This window comes from Pogona vitticeps, chromosome 7 (assembly GCF_051106095.1).
Source record: "Pogona vitticeps strain Pit_001003342236 chromosome 7, PviZW2.1, whole genome shotgun sequence".
Taxonomy (NCBI): Eukaryota; Metazoa; Chordata; class Lepidosauria; order Squamata; family Agamidae; genus Pogona; species Pogona vitticeps.
Genome location: NC_135789.1, coordinates 7,305,861 through 7,331,061, shown reverse-complemented (window position 1 = coordinate 7,331,061; position 25,201 = coordinate 7,305,861). Strand labels below are relative to the sequence as shown.

Genomic DNA, 25,201 nt, shown 5'->3' with positions numbered 1-25,201 from the left:
ACTTGCACTGTCCTTCCTCTCCCTCAAGGCAACCAATTTCAGAATTTCTGGAAGCCAACGCTCGGCTCCCGGAAGCCACCAGGAGGTCTACGGGCTTTGAAAACAAGCAAAGCTAAAACGCACCCAAATATTCTTGGAAATCAACTTCAGCTTTCTTTTTTGTGGGCTTGACCGTTGGAAGCGGAGAAGGTGGGTTACATGCTGATTGGGGATTCCCAAAACCCAAGTGATCAGGATTTAGGGGGATCCCCAATCCTTAAGGGGAGATTGCACATGGAGTAGAAAGTTGAAACAGTCCCTCTCCCCTTGGAGACTGGAGAGACTCCATCTGCTCATGCTTCTAGAGGGATTTGAACACCTCAAGAGGGCTTACGACATTCCCTCATCTGAAACCAGGGCCAGGGAACCCAAACAGACTCCAAATTGCATCAGTTTACACTGTTCCCTCGTCTGGGACTTTTATGATTCATGCCCTTAATCTGTGCTTAATGCAACCAGGAATCAACGTTGATCCAGCACATGCCACCAGAGAGCCTCCAGCGGCTGGGCGAAAATGGCAGGAAGGATGCCATCCAGATGACGTCAACAAGCTTATCATTTGCCCTTGTTCCCATCAGCATGGATGGAGGGTTTCCTGCCTATTCCTGGTCAAGAGCAAGAGGTGGTGGCAGTGTGTTATCCATCCAGGATAATGCTCCATACCGACAATCTCTCAAAATGCTCAGCCATATTTGTGGGCAGAGGAAAGGAAGAAACCCCATTCACCCCATTTCTCCAGCAGGATTCCCAAAAGAGAAATTCTCTAATAGCTAAAGAATGACTTCTCTCCATTTTCCTCCTATATCGGTTAGTTGTTGTGGGTTTTTTGGGCTCTATGGCTGTGTTCTGAAGGTTGTTTGTCCGTGTTCTTCCGGCATCTTCAGAGGACAGCACTCTGTGTTCTGGTGTAGTTGGCTTGGGAGTGCAGTATTTATGGCTGTGAGATAGGCTTTTGTCTTTTTCTGTAGATGGGTGATTAGTGTGTCTTGTTGTTGGTGTATTGTTGTGCTAAGGAGAAGAGATAATATTGCACTCCCAAGCCAACTACACCAGAGCACAGAGTGCTGTCCTCTGAAGATGCCGGCCACAGAGACTGGCGAAACGTTAGGAAGAACAACCTTCAGAACACGGCCAAAGAGCCCGAAAAACACACAACAACCATTAGATCCCGGCCGTGAAAGCCTTCCTCCTATATCTTTTGCTCTTGTACAACGTGGTGGTAGCAAACCATCCGGACAACCTGGATTTCATTTTGCATCTCTTGTAACACCGCCAGCCTAAGTTCATTCCAGGCATAGACAGCTCATGGTTGCCCCGGTCCACCGCCTGTCTCAAGTTCTTGGATACAGGATTTGCATCATAAAATATCTTTTTTTAAAAAAAGTCTTAGAAACACACATTTCTAAATGAATTCTCCCCTTAAAATGTATACTTCTAAGTCTGTGTTTCTCCCAAGATGGGCCTACTTAGAAGCATTCTGGTGGGGTTTATTATTATTCTTGGATGCAGGGGAGCTTACTCATGAGTAGACAAGCCCAGGACACTCGGGGGATCTTACAAGGATATGATCTACATCATGACCTAAGTTCATTTCCTGAACGTTTATTTGCATTGCTCAGGATAGGATATGAACCACCGTTCCTTATTTTAAAAAATGATGGGTAGAGATTTATTTATTTATTTATTTATTTATTGGACTTGTATACCGCCCCACAGCGCTACAAGCACTCTCCGGGCAGTTTACAATTTTAATTATACAGGCTACACATTGCCCCCCCAGCAAGCTGGGTACTCATTTTACCGACCTCGGAAGGATGGAAGGCTGAGTCAACCTTGAGCCGGCTACCTGGGATTTGAACCCCAGGTCGTGAGCACAGTTTTAGCTGCAGTACAGCGTTTTAACCACTGCGCCACGAGGCTTCATAATTTTGTGCCAAATGTTCACACACACAAACACACACAGATGCAAATTTAAAAACAATGTTCACTGTTGGTGATTTCTGCACTCATATTCCTCACTGTGCCTCCTGGACAAGGGCTGGATTCAATGATCCATAGTTCTAAGATTATTATTACTAAGTTGCATCAGCAAATTGTTGCGAATCAACAAGGTACTGGTTTGAATGCCTGGCCATGCAACCAGCCTTGTGACTAGGCACACACCCAGGGATGCAACCAGGACCTTAACAATTAGTCACAATTTGCCCCTCTGATGGATGTCTCTCCACAGTGGTAGAGTGGAATATGCTTTTCCCCGTGATCTTGGCTTATGAAACTTTAGCTAACTCTGCCTACGGTATCAAGACACCTGTTGCTGGACTATCTTGTGGATCTGGGACGGAGACTTCTTTTCCATAAGTTGTATGGCTCCCCTCTAACACTCAAAGCATTTTGCAGAAAAGGTCCACTGAAGCATTCAGTATTTATGGGTAGCCCCCATACATTGTGCTGAATCGGAATTCCTTCCAGTTTCCTAGGGATCAAATAAAACTCAGCTCGTCCTTCCCTTGGCCCGTCTCCATTTCCTTTTGGGCTCACCCACAGAAGGGCATTTCCGCTGGCAGGTTTGTGCTTAACGCTGGCTCCCTAAGCATGTGCCAAGGCCACAATCCTCATAGCTACCTCCACTGGCATCAGCTCCTTTAGCCTAAACCTCAGCTGAGAAATTACTGCAGGAACGCGGCGTAGGCATCCGCTGTCTGACTTGAGGCAGGGGATGCCCACATTGACAACTTCACTTGGAGCAATTTGCAACTGGAATTTGTGCTGAGGGAGTCATCCTGGGGTAGTTTTTGAGATGGATTCTGGCTACCATGTCTTGGTTGAACCTTATCTCAGAGATCCATGCTCAATCCAGACTCTAATGATCATCTAGCTGGAGCGGGTTTGGGATGGGTAGCCCCTCTTTTGCCAGCAATGACCCTCTTTGGTTTCATCATCATCATCATCATCATCATCATCATCATCATCATCATCATCATCATCATCATCATCATCATCCTAGAACTGCAGAGCTAGAAGGGACCCTGTAGATCATCTAGTCCATCCCCTGTCAAGGAGGACCGGGGGGGGGGGAATCGAGCTCCCAACCTCCGGCTCTGCAGTCAGAGACCTCAACCACTAAGCTACCCAGCTGTTGATCAAGCTATTTCTTGTTCTGTTTTGCCCAGAGCAAGAGAAAAGGTTGGGATGGGACTCCCAGATCGTGCCCAGTCCCTTACACAACCACCAGGCTTGTCCTGCTCAGAAGGAGAAAATCATGCCTCTCTCCTGGAGCTCACAAGACCGGGAAGCCAAAGATGTCGTTTGCAGTTCAAGCGTCATTTGGTTTTGTTTTAAAGGAAGTGAAACGGTGGGTACCCGGGCTGCGGCCACGGCTGAAATTGAACTTGAGAAAAATACTAATTATCTATCACTTACCAGCTAGCTGGCAGGGTGAGGAGGGCATGGAGGAGCATGAGCCAATGAATCAGCTCCTGGCTAGGGCAGGTCCAGGCAGCTCCCGCAAGCTGACGGCCTGATCCTCTTTCTGCCCGTTGGCAGAATACTGACATGCTCCATCATGCGGTCTGCCAGAGAACCCAGCCTCCCTCTCTCTCTCTTACTGGCCTCCCACCCATTCTGAAAATAAATCAAGGCTCAGTGGGGTTGGGGGGAGGGAAGAGATGTCACCAAGGCATGGAACAGATCCTATGGCGTTCTAAACCCACGTTGACAAAGATCAGTGCTTCTACTCATTCTCCCTACTCCTCTAAAGAAGGGTGTGTCTCCAGGATCCCCCTTGCAGCAGATCGATCCCACCTTAACTTCTGTAGCTGAACCCTGGCATGCAGGCTGGTGAGAGGTTTCGCATCCGTTGCTGGAGACCTCCAGTGCTCTCCCTCCAATGACATTCTAAGGACCTCCGAAACTACAACTCCCAGAATTCCACAAGATGGAACTGGAGCCGCCGAAGTGGGACCAAGCAGCTTAGTACTACAAAATACAGCAGAGGCTTAAGACTCTAATATTCTGTGATTCCAAAAAGCACCTTTACTTTTGATCAAGGCATGCGGGAAACCTAAAGCCAGAGCCGGCTCAACCATTAGCCGAATTGCAGAGGAGGTAGAACCTTCCACCGCCAGACCTGCAAGGCAGTCCTTTCTGCTCCCTGTTTCCCAAAGTGCTTCTAGAAGGCGGCTGCCTGTTCCCCCCAATAAAGCATCCTTCAGATCGAGGCTGTGTGAGAGGAGGAGCCCAAATATTACCTCTGGCCATGGGACCTCCGGCCCTGCAGCCAGAGACCTCAATCATGGTCCACACTCTTGTGTCTCTGGGTGTGAAAGCTGGACCATGAAGAAGCTGGGGAGGGGATGATTAGCATGAAAGGTGGTGCTGGAGGAGAGCTTTACGGGAACCCTGGTCTGCCACAAAGACGAACAAGTGGGTTTCTCAATCAAATCAAGCCTGAACTGGAGGCAAAAAAAAGGATGAAACGGAGGCTGTCCTACTTTGGGCACCTCAGGAGAAGGCAGGATTCTGTAGAAAAGACCATAATGCTAGAAAAAGTTGAAAGCAGCAGGAAAGGAGGAAGACCAAATGTGAGAAGGTTCACCTCCCTAAAGGAAACCACAGGGTTGAGTTTACAAGAGTTGAGCAGGGCTTTGTTATGTTCTTATTAACTCCCTACCCAGTAATGTCTTACAGGGGGCTAAGTTGATTGTGACTCATTTCCAAGCTCTGGGAAGCACCAAAGTAACCCAGAATCCTGAAAAATAATTTAGTGTTAAAAACTTGGCCTTCAACTAGTGTCATTTAAAAAAAAGTCATTTTGTGCAAAAATCTATAGGTATCATGGCCATTAAGACAAAAAATATCCTATTCCTGAACATTTCAGAGCTTGATCAGGGAGTGTATGCTTGTGATGTCATGGGGGGGGTGTCCTTGTGATGTCACAGAGGCAGGACAGGCATGATGATGATGATGATGATGATGATGATAATGATGATGATGATGATGATGATGATGATGATGATGATGATGATGATGATAATAATAATAATAATAATAATAATAATAATAATAATAATAATAATAATAATAATAATAATAATAATAATAATAATAATAATAATAATAATAATAATAATAATAATAAATACTGTACCCAAGTCAATTCCAACTTATGGTGATCCTTTCCAGGGAGAGAATACTCAGAAGTGCTTTACCCTTCCCTTCCTCTAGGGGCGCTGTGGGATTGTGCAGCTGGTCCAAGGCTACCCAGGTTGTCTCTTCTCCCAAGAGGCCCAGGGAGGGAATTGAACTCCCAACTTCTGGCTCTGCAGCCAGATACTTTAAAAAGATAAAGGAAGTGTGTTTTTCTTCCAGGATCTCAGATGGCTGCAGAGCCTGAGGATGGGAGTTCGATTCCCCCCGAGGGCCTCCTTGACAGGGGCTGGACTTGATGATCCATCCACAGGGTCCCTTCCAGCTCCGATTCTAAGATCTGCATGACAGATCTTACTTGGCAACTAACATACGTGTGTAGATTGCCTATCCTGTACCTTCCTTTCCTAAGAATGCAACAAATATTCTTGCCCTCATTTCTTTCCCCCATTAGGGGCAGTACTGGCCAAAACTCTCAACTTTTTGGACAAATAAAGAGGCACAAAAAAAGAGTGTTTTGCACACCTATTTGTAATTTTGCACAAAACCACAAATTATGCACAACATATGAAGTTCTCATATTGCAAAATAGGCGTTGTTTGTACAAAAATCACTACTGTGATTTGATTTGATTTGATTTTGCCAAAATAGTGGTGAAACATGAAAAAATGCAAGGGCAAAAATTTTGAAATTTTCCATTTCCTCTGTGAGAGCAAAATAGGAAAAAGACTTAAATCCTTCTCTGTTCTTTCTCAGATCTACAGAGATCCTTCTGTTCTCTTGTCTTGATATCAGCAATGAAGAGCTTATAACACTCGTTTGGCATGTAACATAAGAACAGACATTTCTGGCTAAAATCAGAGATTTCTCCATTCAGTTCCTTTAATAATCAAATTGTGATATACTGTACATAAAGTGGAAATTTAGTTATATCGTTGTCATTAGCCTTATCTTCAGTGATTCCGTGAAAGTCCCTTAACAGCTGTATAATTTAGTAGTCATCATTACATTTTGAGGGGAGCAGTCAAAACCAGCTTTTCACCATGTAATATTTTTTTTAAATGCCCCTCTTCTCTCCCCAAAATCTCCAACCTCCAGTAGGTGATCACACCAGATTCTACTTTCAGAATGAGTGAAAACTTCTCTTTATCAACTATGTCCATAGGACATGTAGCTTTATGGATTTATAGGATTATGCTCCATCTTTTATTTGTGGGGGTGGGTGGGAAGCTCACATCCATTGTAAAGAAAAGATAATCTAGTTATGTTAGTCTGTTTTTAGAAAAGAGAAATCCTAAATCCTGCAGTATCTTGAAGACCAGCTAGTTTTTATTTCTTCTAAGCTTTTGTGTGTCCAAGCACGCTTCCTCAGATGAACAGACTGGCTGTATCTCTGAGGGGAGTTTAAAACTGTTGGCAGGGATGCTGTATAAGTGGAGGACAGCAATGGGGCGAGCTCATCCTGAGTACAGAAGTTCTTTACCAGGCAGTTATTAATTTGTGGTAAATTAATCACCAGCATTGTGATGGAATTATTAGGGATGGGATTTTCAGATTTTCTGGACTACAAGTACCCAAAATCTACATTCTGGGAGTTCTACCTACCTTGCAGCATCTTTCAAACTGACCACAATTATAAACTCCCCCCAGAGACAGCCACTCTATTCGTCTGAAGAAGTGTGCTTGGACACATTAAAGCTCATGAAAAAAATAGTTTCAAAGGTTCTCTAGGACTTCTGGTTTCTCCTGTGCATTGAGGGGGTGGGGATGGAGAAAGAAGAAACGAAACAGCACTTCTGAACTGGAGTGCAATGCACAAAGTCTCAAATAAGACCAGATGATGTAAACTTAGTCACCTATGTCAGTCCTTCCTGCTATCAAAGAGCTTCCTGATCATGCCACCAGAAAGTCAAGCCACAATTTCTCTCCTAGCTGCCACAGGGCTTTCTGGACCATAGTTCTATCATAGAAGACATACAATACACCTTGCGCTCAATCCTTGGTGAAGGGAGCGAAAGTGAGGATCAGGCACGATGAAGACAGGAAAGTAAAGAATTCTCACCCATTTAAGGATCCTGAGCTCCTCATGAGAAATCTCACCTTGAGCATAAAATAGGCAACATCTGCTAGCCACTGCAATTTGCCCAGTTTCAAGTGTTCTCTCTTTCTAAGTTCACACAAGCATACATACACACATAGCAAACACAGGAGAGCATGCTGATTGCTCGCAAAGATTTGAGCAACCCATCTCATGCTTCTACTGAACACCAAGGCTGCCGTTATCATAGCCTTTAAGCAGGTTTCCCATCTGGACAGAAATTGGTATTGTAGGTACCACCTCTTTCCTCCAAGACTAGAACCTTTTGCTTCTTCTTATTTAGTGCTTTCTTGTGTGTTCGAAGGACTTTATTTTAGTAGGCCTGGGTATCCGAATTTTTAATCCCCGCTTTTTGTCCTCTCATCGGCCAGAAGTGAGCACGGTTTCCTTGCATGGCATAAGAAAGGCTGTTTTAATTCTGAGAAAATACCAGCTCTTATCTCCAGTAAGTGAATGGAGAAAAAAAAAACAGAGCATTTGAAGGGAAAGGAGGTGGGCTGCCAGCATCCCAATCCAGCAACCGACCCCATCAGCAAAAATGGAAAATTAATGCATTCGTTGATGTGCCTTTGCACGTCACCACCTCCTTGATTTATTTCAAGGACCACTGGATGATTCCAGCAACAGTGGCAGCCGCACTGTGACATGCGAGGTAATGGGAAGGGCAAGGGTGTCTCTGAGCATGTCTAAATGCCCAGAAGCCAGGAGAAGGAGCTGACCAGTCCATCTAAGAGTCCCATGCCAGTTCTGTCCCATTCGTGGCAGCTCGGCTCCAAAGGCTTGAGAGCTGGAGGGAAACCCCTGAAAAAGCCAGGTCAAAACCTGAGGTCAAGGAACCTTAATTACGATTACGTGGTACTCCCTCAAGTGTATGGAAGAACTTCAGAGCACAACTCAAAATGTTATCGTCATCTTATTGTGTATCTATAACTTATACATAATCCTCCAGCAAGCTTACAGCTGTATACTTGGCTCACCCCCGCTTTCTATTTTATCTTCACGACAGCCCTGCGAGGTGGGTCAAGTTGAAGGAGAGTCAAGCCTTCCCTCAGGGAGTGTCCCAGACCAGTGGAAACAAGGTTCTGGATTCCCCGTGTCCCCGTCCAGACGCACAACATCCTGCTTCTGTGGCTTGAACCCAACGGGCACAAGAGAGGTCCCCCCCCAAAGCATCTCCGGGACTGACGTAGCCGCTGGCTGGGTAGCTGGCACAGGGCTGCATCCTGAACCCTCTTCCCATCCTAAAACTCCATCATGGCGTCTCCCACTGTCGATCTGTTTTTGAAATGGGATGGGGACACACCCCTTAAAGAATGTTCCTAAATGAACAGCATTTGAGGCTCATTGGGCAAACTCCTCTCCTGTTCATTCATTTTTAGTATCTGTTGTTTCCTAGAAGATGTTAGGCGCTGGGGCAATGGGGCCGGATGTACCTCGATCGTGAGGTTTAAGCAGCCTCCTTTATCAGCCTGATGAGGCAGGAAGGGGTGAATCCTCTGGTTGAAGTTTTTAATTCCACACTTGAGTGGCCGTTCGCCGATATGTGAAAAGTCAGTGGTCAAAAAACAGATGGAACGAGGAGCCATCATTAGAACTGAAAGCCTGTTAGTGTTGGAAAGAGGTGATTGAGGCCGCCTTTCGGGTCGGCCAAAGCAGGTGTTATAGAAACCCCATGCTTAATCCCTGGAGATTCAATCACCAAGCAGAACCCGTGGATTTGCAGACCTCCCAAAGGGAGAGAAATTTCTGCTATTACACTCAGATGCTTTTATTAATCAAGGACTTCTCTCTTCCAATCACAGACTATCTATATTGTTAGTTTCTGCCCCCCGGAAGGCGGTATACGCTGCAAATCATTCAGGCAACAATGTTTTTTGACAACAGTGTGGTTGTGGGAATTATCATCTTTTTTTTTTAAAGGGGAGTAAGCCTCAATGTGTTTGAAAGGGCTTATGTTAGGAATGGATCTCAACTGGAGGCTCCATCATTCAGGCTGAGGTCAATGACATCATAGTTAATGTCCTAACTGTGCAGGGTTGCAAGACGAGAAACACAGGATAAGATCCTGCCCACATGCACTCGAAGTAACTTGAGTAAATTCAGCACTTAGTAAAGTGACTCTCCCAAACTCTGAATCTGAGTGCATAGAATGGTCGTCCAAATAAGCTGAAATCCTTCCACGTCATAACGATAAACACTTCCCAACTTCACCCGGGCGGCTTATGGTAGCATGGATGAAGAACAAAGGGGTGGCTTTTCATAATCCGGGCCTGTTTGGCGCTTTCTCCAGCGGTGTGCCCTTTCAGCTAGGAGAGACTTCCTGGTCTATGATCAAGGCTGGTCCATGCACCAGACTTCCTGGTCTATTATCAGGTCCAGGATGCTGAGCATCTCTCGAGCTGTCGGTGGCAGGTGCAGAGACGGGAATGGTGGTCTGAATCTCCTTCGGTAGCCCCAAATAACAGTTTGAATCAATGGGTGTTGAGTGTTGACACCCATTAACTCAGCACCCGAATCCATGAATGTTCTTTAACTGGAGGAGAGCGACTGGATTTAGGCTAGTGTTTGTTCTTTGAGGTTGTACGCTTCTTACGCCTCCCACCCTCTCGTAGGATCCTCAAAGGATTTCCTGCATTAGCAAGGGGTTAGATTGGATGGCCCAGGGTGCCCTTCCAGCTCCACAGTTCTGTGAATCTAGAGAAAAGCAAACTCTCACTTGGTCACGAAAGAAAGAAAGAAAAACTCCAGAAAGCTGAACTCCACCAAGCGGCGAAGGATGTGTGGACTCAAGAAGATCAAGATGGAAGCTAACATTATCCCTCCTAGCCACACTGGCGCTTTGTAGGAACCGATGGCAAATCTCCAGTTAAAAGGTGATGAGAAATACATCATGTACCTTACAGAGAGCACCTCGTTAGAAGAGGGAAAGGACCTCAAGTGCTGAAAAGCATCTGGCTGTCACAGCAGGAGGTGTTTGCCCCTCCGAGGGTTTGCAGATTAGCTTGCTTTGGATTGTGACGCTGTTATCCTCAAGTGATGATTGCTGCTAGAATCATGTCTATGAAACATCATCTCTGTGTCTAGCCTCTGATACAGTATCTGTAATGTGTAACTTGACCCTTCAGCAATTCCCTTTGTTAAACCCTAGAGGCTAGGAGGTCAGACCTTGCTGCTTTCCTGTGACACCGATCAAAGCCTGCTCCTTCTCATCATCATAACAGGGTGTGTGTGTGTGTTTGTGTGTGCTAGCCCAGCAAGGCCATTGCTTCCAGGAAAAGGCATACAAGTACACTGCTCTGGACAAGCAAAACCCCGTGTTTCCCTCCTTCCTGACTGTGTAGTTAATTGAATCGGTCCCGTAGAATTGAGCTGGAGAGGCTTAGAAAGAATGCTGTGCCGAGGGCACCATCTCAAGGCGCACAGAGCAACCAATCTGGCAGAGCTAGGCAGGTATCGCGCACATCGGTGCCCGGGTGAGGAGCTGCTTTTCAAAAAGCCCTGCTTGAGTTCCGTGGCGGAAGAAAAAACAGGCATAAAAACAATAAATAGATGGCGCATAAAATTGGGACAACTTTCCATGTCTATCTCATATAAATGTGATGGAATTTTGGAACTGGCACAGACAGACAGACAGACAGATTAACAGGCAGACGGCCACATCCAGATGCACAGCCGGGGAATGGCCAGTGTGTCTTGCAGATCATTTACACGCAGAGTGCTCCAGCGTCCCTGGCAAATTGAGGAGATGCCAGTCACACAGGGTGGCGTGTCCAGTCCCACCACCAAGTCAGGCAGGCATGGAACTGCTGCCGACCGGCACCGTGTCCGGTTTCTGCTTCCGGAGCTGAAGTTCTGTGCGTGCAAAGATTGACCACTGGACCACGAGCTGGCATCGGGGAAAATGGGCACACCAATCTCCTAAAACCACCCTCAAGGTGTTCGGGAGCTGAACTGGGCAGAGAGGTCTCAGATGCTGTGATGCTAAGGCACCTCCCAAATCATTGGTGAGAGCAAACTCTGTTCTGCTCTTGAGCTAATGCATCAATGCATTTCAAAGACAGTGCATCCACAGAGTGGATTTTGCATTGTTGCAAAACATCTTCATGTCCCTGTGGTCCAGAGGAACATGGATCCAGTGACAGAGAACATGATTGGATGCTACCGTTCTGCTGTTCAAGGTTTCCCGTTCATCCTTCAAAAGACTTCCCCGTCACGGTGCCTTTGCTGGTCAGCGTACCCCAGTACAAACCAGGTGGCCCGATCCGGTGGATGGTACCTTCTGGCTGGAAGGACCCTTTCTCCCAAAGCTCAAAGACCAGAATCGGGCATGAATTTGGGAAGAACAAAACTGTGGCTCAGCGGCTGAGTCTCTGTTTCGCATGCAGAAGGTCAGCCAAGTTGAATCCACAGAGAGGGCTAGGAAAATAAACTTTGGACGGAAAGCTGGTCGGAAACTTTGGAAGCCTACGATCGGCTCGGTAGGAGCTCAGCTGGAAAAAACAAAAGGTGGTAGCCAGAACTTCCGATTGTTTAAGGCAGCAGGGGATAACCTTTGAGGAAGGTCCAAAGCTCAGAGGCAGAGCACACCGAAGCCCCCAGGTTGATTTCTCAACATCTGCTGATAGGGTTTGGAAAGAAACCCTAAAGAGCCTTTTTGAGGCTGCCAGTCCGAGTTGGCATTACTGGGTTACGTGGGCCAACGTTCCAACATTCCCACCAAATTGTTAATTGAGAACACTGAGGACTAGGTGCTTGGTTTATTTTTCAGGAACGAGCTGCGGTTCCGTGGGAACGAGCCCAGGCTTTGCTCACAAAATGTTCCTGGGGTTCAAATCCGAGCATCGCTAGCAAAGAACCCCTGCCTGGAATTCTGGAGCGGGACGGCCAGACGGGACCCCTTATTGGGTTAGAGTCTGAATGCGTAGATGCAGCTTTCTATGGCATGTGTCGGGAGAGACTCCTGCAACAGGACAGGGGAACCGATTCAAGAGCCACCCGCGCACGCTCGCGCATACACACACACACACACACACATGCTCAAGAGTAAAAAAACCTAGAAATCGGAGAAGACGGCAGGCAACTTACGGTCCAAGTGGCGGATTTGGCGGTGCTGGACTGCTGGAAGGTCACGTCGAAGTGATGCGGCCCCGGGTAGTCGGTGTTGGACGGGATGACGGGCGCCGGGGACATGGTGTCAAAGGTGGAGCTGGGCTGGGAGTAAGGCGAGAGTGACGGGACATTGGAGGTGTGCTCGGAACTATAAGGACTGGAGGAGGAGTGAGCCTGGCTGTCAGCTGCGCCCTGATCCATGCTGTTGCTCAGCAGATTGAACTGGGACTGGAAGAGAGGGAAGGAGGGGGGGGAAGGAGGGGAGGGAGAGAAGAGGATCAGACGGAGAGCAATTCACACAGGGCCTTGTCAAGGAACCGAAAAGGTGCTCGGCGCACATCCACAGCCTGGGCAAAAAACCTCTCCAAGGTGTCCTGTTACCACCGGTATCTTCACTGGGGCAGCTTCGCCAAGGGGAGACAAATACCTTTCGGTGGGGTCTTGCAACTCTGTACATTGTCTCCCCCCCCCATCACACACAAACACAGAGAGAGAGAGACCAACAAGTCACAGCTTGTGTCTATACCTGCGGAGAGGGGCGGCAAACTCCCGGCAGACTGACCTCCTGGCTTTGCTCGACACGCCGTGGAGGGAGAGAGAAAAGGCAGAGGAGGCCAGGCGAGGGGGGCTGCTCAGAGGTCAGACCGGAGGGGGGGCTCTGAGGGAGGTGAACTACAGTTCCCATAATCCCCAGCTGGCACAGGGCTGGTCAGTTAGCCGAGATGGGGGCTCGAGTTCTGGGAGTCGCTGTCTGTTGGACTTAAGTTGCACAACTTGGAACCTTCCCGTTTCATCCGGGGGGGGGGGGATCTTGAATAGGGACTTGGGACTTGGTGCCAAAGAGTCAGACTTGAACTCGGGACTTGGACCCAAAACTTGCCAACGTCCCTGTCGGCTAGCACCTGGACAGCTGGCAGGCTCATGGGTCCCGTCCCAACCTTCCTCCCTGGGATGATCCGTATATCGTATTTCTGTTAAATCAGCATCATTTGCTTTCAACGTCAAGGACGTAAGCCCTGTTGAGTCCTTTTTAAGGAGAAAGGGAGGGAGGGAGGGAGGGAGGGAAGGAAGGAAGGAAGGAAGGAAGGAGCTGGTGGCTCCAGTGTCAATGGAGCAGTGACTTTTGCTCTGCATTTCAGTCCGAACTTTAAAGGACCTGTCTAAAGTCCTGAACTGTGTCTCTAAAACGGGTTCAGCACCTTGGATAACGAAGGCCAATGCCCAGAATGGATTCCCTACGTCACCGTCGATGGAGGCAGTAACCTCTGGACAGGAAGGTAGGTTATAAACCATGGCCGTAACCTTACTCATTCTTCTATGGGAGAAATGGCCCAAAGAAGCTCTGTACACAAGCAGGTCACAAACAAGGCGTAATGGCTGCCTGATGATGCTTTGTTGGTCTCTGGCTCAGGGAGGCACAAGACATGTCTGGCACAGGTGCCAGGGTGGAAGACATCTTTCGTTGTCCTGTTATGTCTTCCCACCTGATTTCCTACCTCCGTGGGTTCGGAGTTTCAATGAACCATGGACTAGGTCTGAATCTAAAGAGTGTACCGACCTGACATTGGGTCCTTCCTAAGGAATCAAAGTTCCGCACCATAAAACAAGACATTCTGCAACTGGTACAAACTGTAGAGCGCCGTTATTGTATTCCTGACTAAACTAAGCTCTATCAAATCTCTTTTTAATCTTCTCCAGATTAAAACATACCCTATTATTTTAATTGTTCCTCATAGACCTCAGTTCCTCAATCCTTCCTCACAGCGATCATCTTTTTCTGAGCTCATTCCCCTTGAAGAACATGATTTTTCCAACATTGGACTCAAAACTGGGCATAGTACCCTAAAGACGGACTAAAGAATACAGGGACAGTACAATCACTTCCTCTGAGCTGGGTGTTATCTGCTCCTGTTATGCAGCCTACGATGGTATTAGCTTTATTAGCAGCTGCATCGCACGGCTGGCTCATGAACAACTCAGCTGGTGATCAGCCTGAACATCCCACTGCCAAAACAGGTCTCTCTTGTTCTGTACTTTGAGTTTGGAAAGAACCACAAGATTTCACTTTGGTCTTGGTTGCATTTCTTATCAGTTTTCGCCCGTGATGTGTTATCTTGATGCTGGCATATCTGGTGCTAGCCAATCCCTCCTTCCCTCCCAGATGTGAATACAACTGCCAATTTGATAACTTTCCTTTTCACCACCATCAGCCAATACAAAAAGGAAGCAGCAACACTGAACCACGGCAACAAGACTCAAATCCAGAATTTATAGGTAACCAATAGCGTTATTAGTTACAACTACTTTTGAATGCAGAACACTTCATCAGAAGAGATGGTAAGAAAAGAATCTCACAGGTCTCTGGTTGAGCCCAGATTTTGCTTTGTTTCTGTTTTGGCTTTTTTTTTTAAGTGACAACTCTAGTGGCTACGCTGGGTGGGGGATGCTGGTTCTTGTAGTCCATCATGTAGCATTCTTAGGCTCTGCTTTGAATACCCTTTTAAAATTCATTTTACCAATTTATCCCTCACCTCTCCACCCCCGAGAACTTCAAGGCAGCTTGCAAACAAGTTTGAACAAAGTTGTTTTCAGCCCTGCCAGGGGCAGGTTTCTGCAGGCGCAGCTTCCACCCTGGAAGAAATGTATAGATTCCCTCGCCCTGAGCTTGTATGTTATGCCCGTGTCTCTTTAGCATCGTCCAGGGACCCCGACGTCAAGCCCCCTTGTTGGTCCTGGTCGTCAGCAGGGACCGACCTTTCTCTGAGAGCATCCGCGCACAGCTGGGCAAAGCTGGAGGTGAAGCAGATAACATCTGGGCTTGCAATGGGAGAGGAGAAGGTATGATGCTGGCTTTATAGCTCTTTCCCAGATGCAGCTGTTTCGATGAGAGCTTTAAAAGTAAAAAGGGGAAAGGCTTCCTCATTCCTTCATGTATACAGTGCCAGAGTTATGCACAAGCTAAGTAAGCAACAAGATATTGGGTGGAGACCAATATGGTCTACAGCAATGCTTCCCTTCCTTGGGTTCACAGATGTTCTTGGGCTAAAACTCCCCGATGCCTTCAGCACTCGCTGTGCTGGTCAGGATTTATGAGACTTGTGGTCCAAGAGCATCTGGGGACCCGAGGTTGGGAACCACTGGTGTAGTAGAGAGGGTTGGATGAGGGGTCAGGAGACCTCCGTTCAAATCCTCATTTGACCATGGAAACTCACAGAGGGGCTAGCCATGGGGAACCCCTTTTTCAACATCTTGTGTACCACAAATCAGAGATACCCTAATAAGTTAGAAGCAACTGGATGGCACATCACAGCACCCCAAATGTGGGAGCCACCTAAACATGATGTGGCCGAGATGTGGGTTTTTGACTTGTAGCTCCCAGAATCCCATGCAAAATGAGGAGGGTGGCAGAGGTATCTGTGGATGATCTCCATGTGAGCCAGAACCCCACATTTTCCGTGTTCCTGCTCACACCAAAACCCTAGGTGCAACTTCCTTGCCTTCACACTGTCACTTTAGCATGAATAAAGGCAGATATTGGGTACATGATTCGTTACACATGACCTACTGTATGTGTGAATGGGACCTTCTCAGCTAGCCATGTGAGGTTCTGCCACTTCTCCTGGACATGTATAAATATCCAAGAGGATTCTTGTCTGTGGCCGCTTGCCCAGGATTCAAGGATTTGAGGAGAGACTCAGGATTCTTTGCTGTTGTTGTCTAGTCATCAAGTCATGTCCGACTCTTCGTGACCCCACGGACCAGAGCACACCAGGCCCTACTGTCTTCCACTGCCTCCCAGAGTTGGGTCAAAGTCATGCTGGTCTCTTCAATGACCCTGTCCAACCATCTCATTCTCTGTCGTCCCCTTCTCCTCTTGCCCTCACACTTTCCCAACATCAGGGTCTTTTCCAGGGAGTCTTCTCTCTTTGCTGTAGCTCAAGATAACTTACTGGCACTGTTTGGTAAATAATTCAAAGTCCTACATCAAGATACAATCCTAGAATGTAATGAGATGGTGCCATGGCAGTAAAACCGGTATCAAACTGCTATAACTGGCTACTAGACCTATGCTCTAAGAGACAGAATCATAGAATATAGGAGTTGGAAGGGGCCTCTAAGGCCATCAAGTCCCGCCCCCACCACCCACTCAATGAAGGAATCCAAATCAAAGTAGATCTGACCATTGGTTTTCCAATTTTCTATTGAACGTCTCCAGCATTGGAGCATCCACCGCCTCCTGAGGTCAGGGGTTCCGTTGTCATACTGCTCTAACAGTTAAGAAGTTTTTCCTGATATTCACCCTAAATCTGGCTCCCTCTAACTTTAGCCCATTCTTACATGTCCTGCACTCTGTGATAATGGAGAACAGATCCTCTCTCTCCTCTCTATGGCCATCTTTCAAGTATGTGAAAGTACATAAAGCCTTGGTCTCTGTCGTTTGCTAGAGAACAAGATATAGGATGTTTAGATTTTGTGTTTCACAACAGCTACCAGAACTCAGCAGGAATTCCTTGAGCTGGAATTCCAGCAGCATTAGAGGACAGCATGGTTTCAAGAGGCACCCTCTTTGGAGCCTAATGAATAGACAGACTACCGTCCCCTAATGCATTGCAGTTGCTGTGGAGTTCGGAAAGCTCCACCCGCGTCCTTCTCTGAGCTCGAATGCCTGTTGCTGGAAGCAGAGCCTCAGCGAAGATCAGGTGAAGACTCTGAAACTCCCCTAAAAACTTGAGTTTTTGTTTTGTTTTGTTTGTTAAATCTACCAGAATTCAACCCGGAGGGGAATTCCTATTGAATTCTGTCAGCTGTAGAGAAACAAACAAAACTCTCCCGTCCCATGCCTCACATCAACTACTGGTCATGGAGCTCTCCATGGTCTCCATAAAGTAGCCACGAGCCAGGATTTGGCTCTGTTCCCTGCCTGCATAGCTCCTGGGTTATCTACTCATGCTCCTGAATTATCAGCCTATCAATACCTTCAAATCAAGCCATTTTGATCCAAGACCTACAGGTTCTGGGGCAGCCGATCCCGAACAATCAATTTCTAGGAAGTGACACTATTTGTGTACAGCACGTAGGCTTCCGGGAAGCATCTGGAGGGTCTCTGTGAGAAACAGGATGCTGGAGTGAATGAGTGTCTCGTAACCTGTGGAGTCCCGCCATCCCTCACCATGACCCTTGCTGGTTGGGCTTCGGCGGAAGTCTCAAAACATGGGGGGGGGGGGATACAGGTTTGAGAACCACTGTGCCAGAAGAATCGATGGTCTTGTTTCAGATTGGTTTGGGGATTTTGTTCTGATGCGGTTGCTGGTTCTTGCCCCCCACCTCCACGGAGATGGAGAAGCCAGTATTTGGACTACAGAGCCCTGATGCTCCTAACCAGCTTGGTGGACTTGATCTCAAGAATTTCTAGGTAGGTCCAGGAAAATCTCTGGCTAAAAACCTTGCAGCCATGCTTCCCCAGAGGTTCTTGTACTACAACTCCCAGAAGCCTTCACCACCAACTTTGCTGGCCAGGATTTCGGGGAGTTCTCATCCAAGAACATCTGGGGACACAAAGTTGGGAGGCATTTCTCTAGATCATTGGTTCCCCAACTTGAGTTACCAGATGTTCTTGGACTACCAACTCCCAGAAGCCTTCACCGCCAGCTGTGCTGGCCAGGATTTCTGGGAGTTGCGGTCCACGCACATCTGGGGGCCCGTACTGGTTTTGCGTCCAGGTCCTATTCTTTTCAGGCTCTACAAACCATTCACAGGCAGTGGAAAGGTTCAACGTCATTGAAATGATGCCATACCTGATACAACGGAGCGAGTATGCAGCTTCAAAGACCAAAAGTGAATGCATTTTAATTTTAATTTCCCTATTCCCTACATGGTTATAAAGATCGGTAACTTATCACACCTACTTTTGATTCCTCTTAAATTCTTACCAACATTGCCATCCATTTTAAATTCTTAAAAGCTAACCAGACTCTAGAATCAAGGAACATGTTAGAACTTGGAAAGATTTGAACCTCACCCTCAGATAACTTTCTGATGTTGCTCTATAAGAGCTTTCTTTTCTTTTTTTAAAAAATGTACCCATCGGAGCCATCCGTGTCGAGCGAGACCTCCAGCGCGCTGCGTCTCCTACAATATTATTAGTGTTCAGTGAGTAACTGTTGGAATTTGGAACAAGATGAAACTCGTGCTGGCAGAGAACACCTCTTTTCTCCCCGAAAATATGCATACATGCAAAAAAATAAAAAACATCTCCTTTTTTTTTCTTTTTCTTTTTTTGCATTTCTGTCCCTTTCCTGGGATGTTTTTCTAGCCCTGTGCTAAAATCTGGATTCTCTTTCGATCTTCATCCCCTTCCTCCATGTCCAGTCCTGGGCAATGTTCTTAGGCACCCTTGTGCCTGCTGAGTAGCTCAGTAGTTTAAGCCTCTGGCTGAAGAGCCAGAGGTTGGGAGTTCGATTCCCCCCACTGGGCCTCCTTGACAGGGGCTGGACTGGATGACCCCGAGGGTCCCTTCCAGCTCTGCACTTCCGGGATGATTATTATTTTAAATCATGTTTTCATCTGTTTTGCAGAGCTTTGGGAGTTCAGGTGGACAGAAAAGAGATACATAAGGCTCTCGCCAAAGCTCATCCAGTCCAATCTCCATCGGTGCTGAGGCTTATTACAAAAGCATCCTTAATATGGCTCTCCAACCTCCATTTAAAAATCTCCAATCAAACAGAGTTTATTCCCTTTCCAGGAAGTCATTTTCATTCTCCAATAAGTTTTACCTAATATTTAATCACTACAGTAAACTATGGCAAGTCCTTAAAGAAATGGGAGTGCCTGACCACCTTATCTATCTCCTGAGAAACCTATATGTGGGACAGGAAGCAACAGTTAGAACTGGATATGGAACAACTGCTTGGTTCAAAATTGGGAAAGGAGTACGACAAGGCTATATACTGTCTCCCTGTTTATTTAACTTATAGGCAGAATACATCATGCGAAAGGCAGGACTGGAGGAATCACAAGACAGAATTAAAATTGCCGGAAGAAATATCAACAACCTCAGATATGCAGATGATACCACTCTGATGGCAGAAAGTGAGGAGGAATTAAGGAACCTGCTAATGAGGGTGAAAGAGGAAAGCACAAAAAATGGTCTGAAGCTCAACATCAAAAAACTAAGATCATGGCCACTGGTCCCATCACCTCCTGGCAAATAGAAGGGGAAGACATGGAGGCAGTGACAGATTTTATTTTCTTGGGCTCCATGATCACTGCAGATGGTGACAGCAGCTACAGAAGTAAAAGACGCCTGCTTCTTGGGAGGAAAGCAATGACAAACCTAGACAGCATCTTAAAAAGCAGAGCTATCATATTGCTGACAAAGGTCTGCATAGTAAAAGCTATGGTTTTTCCTGTCATGATGTATGGAAGTGAGAGCTGGAGCATAAAGAAGGCTGATCGCCGAAGAATTGATGCGTTTGAATTGTGGTGCTGGAGGAGACTCTTGAGAGTCCCCTGGACTGCAAGGAGAACAAACCTATCTGTTCTGAAGGAAATCAACCCTGAGTGCTCATTAGAAGGACAGATCCTGAAGCTGAGGCTCCAGTACTTTGGCCATCTCAGGAGAAGAGAAGACTCCCTGGAAAAGACCCTGATGTTGGGAAAGTGTGAGGGCAAGAGGAGAAGGGGATGACAGAGGACAAGATGGTTGGACAGTGTCATCAAAGCGACCAACATGAAATTGACCCAACTCCGGGAGGCAATGGAAGACAGGAGGGCCTGGCATGCTCTGGTCCATGGGGGCATGAAGAGTCAGACATGACATAACGACTAAACAACGACAATGCTTAGTCAGCATCTAATCATCATCCTGTGCCATCCAGTCAATTCTGACTTATGGTGATCCTTTTCAGGGTTTTCCAGGTAGAGAATACATAGAAGTAGTTTTACCCTTCCCTTCCTCCAGGGGGCAACCTGGGACTGTGCAGCTTGCCCAAGGCCACCCAGGCTGGGTCTTCTGATAGGAAGCACAATGAGGAATTGAACTCCCCAGACCTAAACCACTGAGCTATCAGGAACTCGCTCCAGAGGGTCGGACCCAAAATTATTTATTTAAACTGTAGAAAATGAGATGTTGACTAAAGCTTAGGAAGAGCTTTCTGAAGGCAAGAGCAATTCGACAATGGAAAGGGCAGCCTCAGAAGGGGTCCAAATAGAGTTTGTACATTAGATTCTTTGACCCTTTATCACCCAGTGGTTCCCAGGTTTAGAGGACGTGTGAATCCACCCCAAGTTTTGTTGTTGTTTAGTTGTTATGTCGTGTCCGACTCTTCCTGACCCCATGGACCAGAGCACGCCAGGCCCTCCTGTCTTCCACTGCCTCCCGGAGTTTGGTCACCCCAAACTCTCACGTTTTAGCCTGTATTTAATGGGAACTGTCCATGGTGCTGAATCTATTATGGGGATTCAGGACCTGGGATAACTTCTTTAAAGTACAGATTAACTCCAGGGGTGGATTCACAGCACCTCCGAAACTGGAATCACATTCAGGGATGGGTGCACAAGTCGCCCTGCTGAGTGGCTTATGGGTTCATTAGTTAATCAGGCTGAACCCCATTATGCATTCGGCTTCTTTGAGCAGACCTCTTGTAAACAAAAACAAACAGTACAGACACTACAAGGCTAAAGGCACCTTTCCTTGACCTAGAATTATCAGCTCTAACAAGGCATGGAGCTGATCAGCAGTTTTTGTGGGCTATGCTAGTGCATTCCACATAAGGGCAGAAGATAAATATGCTTTTTAAAAAACAGCAGGGTACACACATCACTCTAGTGACTGCAGGAATGAGAGACAGTCACTCTGTCTCCATAATTATCTTTGAAGGTTACAGAAAACACATGACATATACACAACACAAGATCGGAGACTTCTATCTTGACTCATGTCAATTACAGCACGCATCTGAGTCAGACCCACTAAATACTCACTATTGCAGTAAAAAGCCTGTGATACCGCTTGATAAACAGCCAATTCTAAGACCAATCACCCTGCGTTTTGACGGTTAAGATTTCACTTGCAGGCAAAACCCTGGATTTCATGCGAAATAATTCCCCTTTGTTGTCACTAGGCTTGACTTTTAAGCCTTTGTTTTAAAGAACCTGCTCCTAACCTGGATCCACTGAAACAAACAGAATTGAGTAACTGGGCTTAAGCTTCAGATCTGAGAAGAGTTTAGTTTAGTTTGGGGGACCAAGCCACTTCCGGTGTCTTTCCACTACCTTGCGGTTTCATTCCTTCTTCGGAAAGGAGCCGTAGTCCTTAAGCTTGTTGACAGTTTTAGGCAATAATGGGTCACTGTTTGCTCATTTCGGAGACTGGCAAAATAACAGTTATACGGCATTTTGTAGTGCAGCTTCCAACTGCATTTTAGAATCTTTTAGATCAAAAGGGGTAACTTCAGAAAGATGGAAGCAGCGTGATACTATACATGTTTCAGCCAATGCAAAGAGCATTTAACGTAATTTCCCTCTTATCACGCACACCTTTTTGCATGGATAGCTTCCTGAAAGAGGATGCGGCATACAAATATGTTAGCAACAAACACATAAACACACAGAGAGAGAGAGAGACGAGAGCAATCTAAAATTTAGCCGTCACTCAATACAAAACCCCTAATTTTAAAGCTACATTTGCTAATGCAGGAGTCATCTTTAATTCCTATGATACAAAAACACTGAAGTAAAAGCAATTGGGCTGTTAATTGCCTTTACACGTTAGGGCCATATTAAAATTTTCAAAAGAAGCTGAGAACATTTGACAATATTATTTGGGAGGTTCCTGTCTTTGATCAGCCACGCGTTCCTAAGCGATAGCAGGAGGAAAAAAGCCACATGAACTCCTAAATTCCTTTCCTGACACACGGCTGGTTTCTGATCCCCTGCTACAGTAAAGCCGGTCCTTTAAACTACACGCAGCCAGCGGCCCTTTTCATTTTTAAAAAGACCCTGTGGAGGATTCATACGGAGAACCAGCAGCATATTACTGAAAGGGCCTGATCTCGGTCAACCGTAATCCATCAGAACAAAATTAACCCAAACTCAAGCATGAACGGCAATTTTTCCCGTTGGGTTCTGTCGACCAGCAAATACCCAGATAATAAATATTTTGGGGGATGTAGCACAGAAATAACCATGTGATCCCCCCCGTACCAACAAGAAGACATTTGGGAGGATGATATTGAGAACTGTTCTTGAGTAGCTTTAAAAAAAAAAGTCTTTGAGCATCTTTACACGGAGAATAGAACAACCCCATGCAACATGCAGGAACCAAGAAAACATGCCAACCATCTTCTCGATGGGAGACGGAAGTCAAAATTATTATCGGACTACAGTTTAGGGGCAAAACACAGAGCCGATCCACTGTGACCAACAGCTGATGTGGTGATGGTTCAGGAAAACCATCTGGGGACATCCTTCGGAACCCACCGCCTTGCTCGCCAAAGGAAGATCAATGCCTCTCCCCATGTGCTGGAGAAGTTACAAAAAAAGAAAAAGGCAAAGCCAACATTGTTCCCTTTCAACTTTCTTATTCCATTTTTTTAGCTCCCTAGAATTTACGGGTGTCCCCGTTCCACCTTTCCAAGCTGGTACCCCCCCCAAAACCCACCAGTCACAGGACCCTCACAGTATGGGGGGAAAAATAAGGAGGCACCTACCGTCGTGTAGTGCTGCATGGGGCTGCTAACGTACAGCATTTTAGTCTTCGTGGGGGTTTAAGAGTGACAGGGCCACTCCCTGCCACTGGAGTCATGGGGTCAAGGGGGGCACTTTGGAGGGGCATGGGAGACAGGAGACGTACCAAAGTTGGAACAGAGGAAGGACAACACAACAGAGATGTAAGGCTCGCAACTGAGGTAACGGGGCTATTTTGCTTGCTGCTCTCCCCCCCCCCCACAACTTAGTTCTGTCATCTAGCTGCATCTAACAACAAAACTGATACCCACCCCTTTTCCTCTCTCATGACTATTCATTAAAGAGGGAAGGCAGGCCTCAACATGCCCGGTGTTGTATTGGACAGTACCAATGGGTTTTAGCTTTGTGGGGGGGAGAGGTAGTGGAGTGCTAGGTGATTACCGTTCTGGAGAATTAAAGGTAGCCGGCTTTAACTCCCATTGCAGGAGAAATCTAAGGGAAACAAAACCAAAACAGCAGCTTCCCGCAAGGGTTTGGGAGCCCACGCAACTTGAGCTGCGCCGGCCAGGAACGAGAGCAGGGTTCGAAACCACGAGCAAACGACTTGGAAACGGTTCCGAGAGGCAAACAAGGGTGTATTCCCAAGACAATCTGAGCAGGCTGGAGACACCTACACTAAAACGCAAAAACAAAACGGCGCTGTGCTTCTGTGATCCCAATAAGAAGCCCGGGTGCATCTGTGCGTGTCCAAATGACGGCACCGTTTTGTGACGTTTGCCCCTAATTTGATGAAAACGGGCTTTAAGGGCAGGGATTCCACCAGCTGGCATGGTCTACCATCTCCAAAGTCTTCTGTGAAGCTCCTCTTTCTGATGAGGAGGAAATCAGCTGAGCAAGAATGAAAGGACAAAGGAAATTCTTTTCTAGCTGGTGAGAGCACATAGGTCTACAATCATCAGGATATGGGGTCCAGAGTGTTAGGCAGGGGTTTCCTCAACTCTGATCACAGCATCATAGAAGAATAGAGTTGGAAGGGGCCTCGAAGCCCATTGAACCCAACCCCCTGTTCAATTCAGGAAATCCAAATCAAAGCAGATCTGACAGAGGGTTGTCCAATTTTCTCTTGGAGAGCTCACTACCTCCGAATGTTCCAGTGGTTCAGACGTTCCGTTGTCGTACTGCTCTAACAGTCAGGAAGTTTTTCCTGACATTCTGCCAAAATCTGTCTTCCTGCCACTTGAACCCATTATTCCGTGTCCTGCTCTCTGCAATGACTCGAGAACAGAACTAATCGCATGGGAGGATGAATACAGGGCTTTTCTAGGTGATAAATCTGTCCGTCACCCCTGCTCACAAGGAAAATGGGAAGGTGAAAAAAATCACACTGGCCTAAATCCACCGGCCTAAATTTCAGCCACAAACGGCTGCAAGTCAAGAAATAAACACAGGCTTTGGTAATTGTGTGCCAAATCGCACAGCTGACGGACGGCAGCAAACGCTGACACCGACTTCTGAACTTGCTGGAATCACATTTGCAGGCAGAATGAACAAGATTCTGGCCCATGGCTTCCCCCTTGATCTGTTTTACAGTTTCAGCAACTATTTTCACTAGGGATCATTCAGTGCCCACAGCAACCCCAGGAACATCAGAACCTGCCTTCTACTGGCTGAGATCCCTGGAATTCTCTGGTGATCTCTGATTCGAATCCTAACCAGGTCCCTATATCAGCAGAACCTCCAGTCTCAGAGACTGTCTATCTGTAAATACCAGAGGATGAAGGCAATCAACAAGGGAGCTTCTCGAATAAAGGAAAAGAAATGAAACTAAATGAACGCAGAGCTTAGAAGGAGCTTGGCCCACCTTGACTTCATCTAATAGATCGAGTTCTTATATACAGACCTAAACATACTTATTCAGAAATCTTGTTCATGCATTTATTTATTGGTTTTATTTTTGATCTGTGCAGAGACAATTTTTGAAACTGTGATACCCAGAACCTCCAAGACCGCCTGCACAACCGTATTGACACCCCATACCGGGTGAGTGGGGGAAAAAAAGATTAAAACTTTTCTCATCTCTCATTACATGGCTCTAAAACAGTGTGTTACCTACACTTCAAATAA

At 46.6% G+C, this 25,201-nt stretch overlaps 1 protein-coding gene across 1 annotated transcript in view; it reads right to left on the bottom strand.

Moving 5' to 3' along the window:
• The window catches only part of TP73 (tumor protein p73), a 54,724-nt gene that overhangs the window by 22,151 nt on the left and 7,372 nt on the right, over window positions 1-25,201 (bottom strand). Inside the window, exon 4 of the mRNA XM_020808026.3 lies at window positions 12,368-12,619. Within this exon, the coding sequence (XP_020663685.3) occupies window positions 12,368-12,619 (252 nt within the window). The remainder of the gene's footprint in view (window positions 1-12,367; window positions 12,620-25,201) is intronic.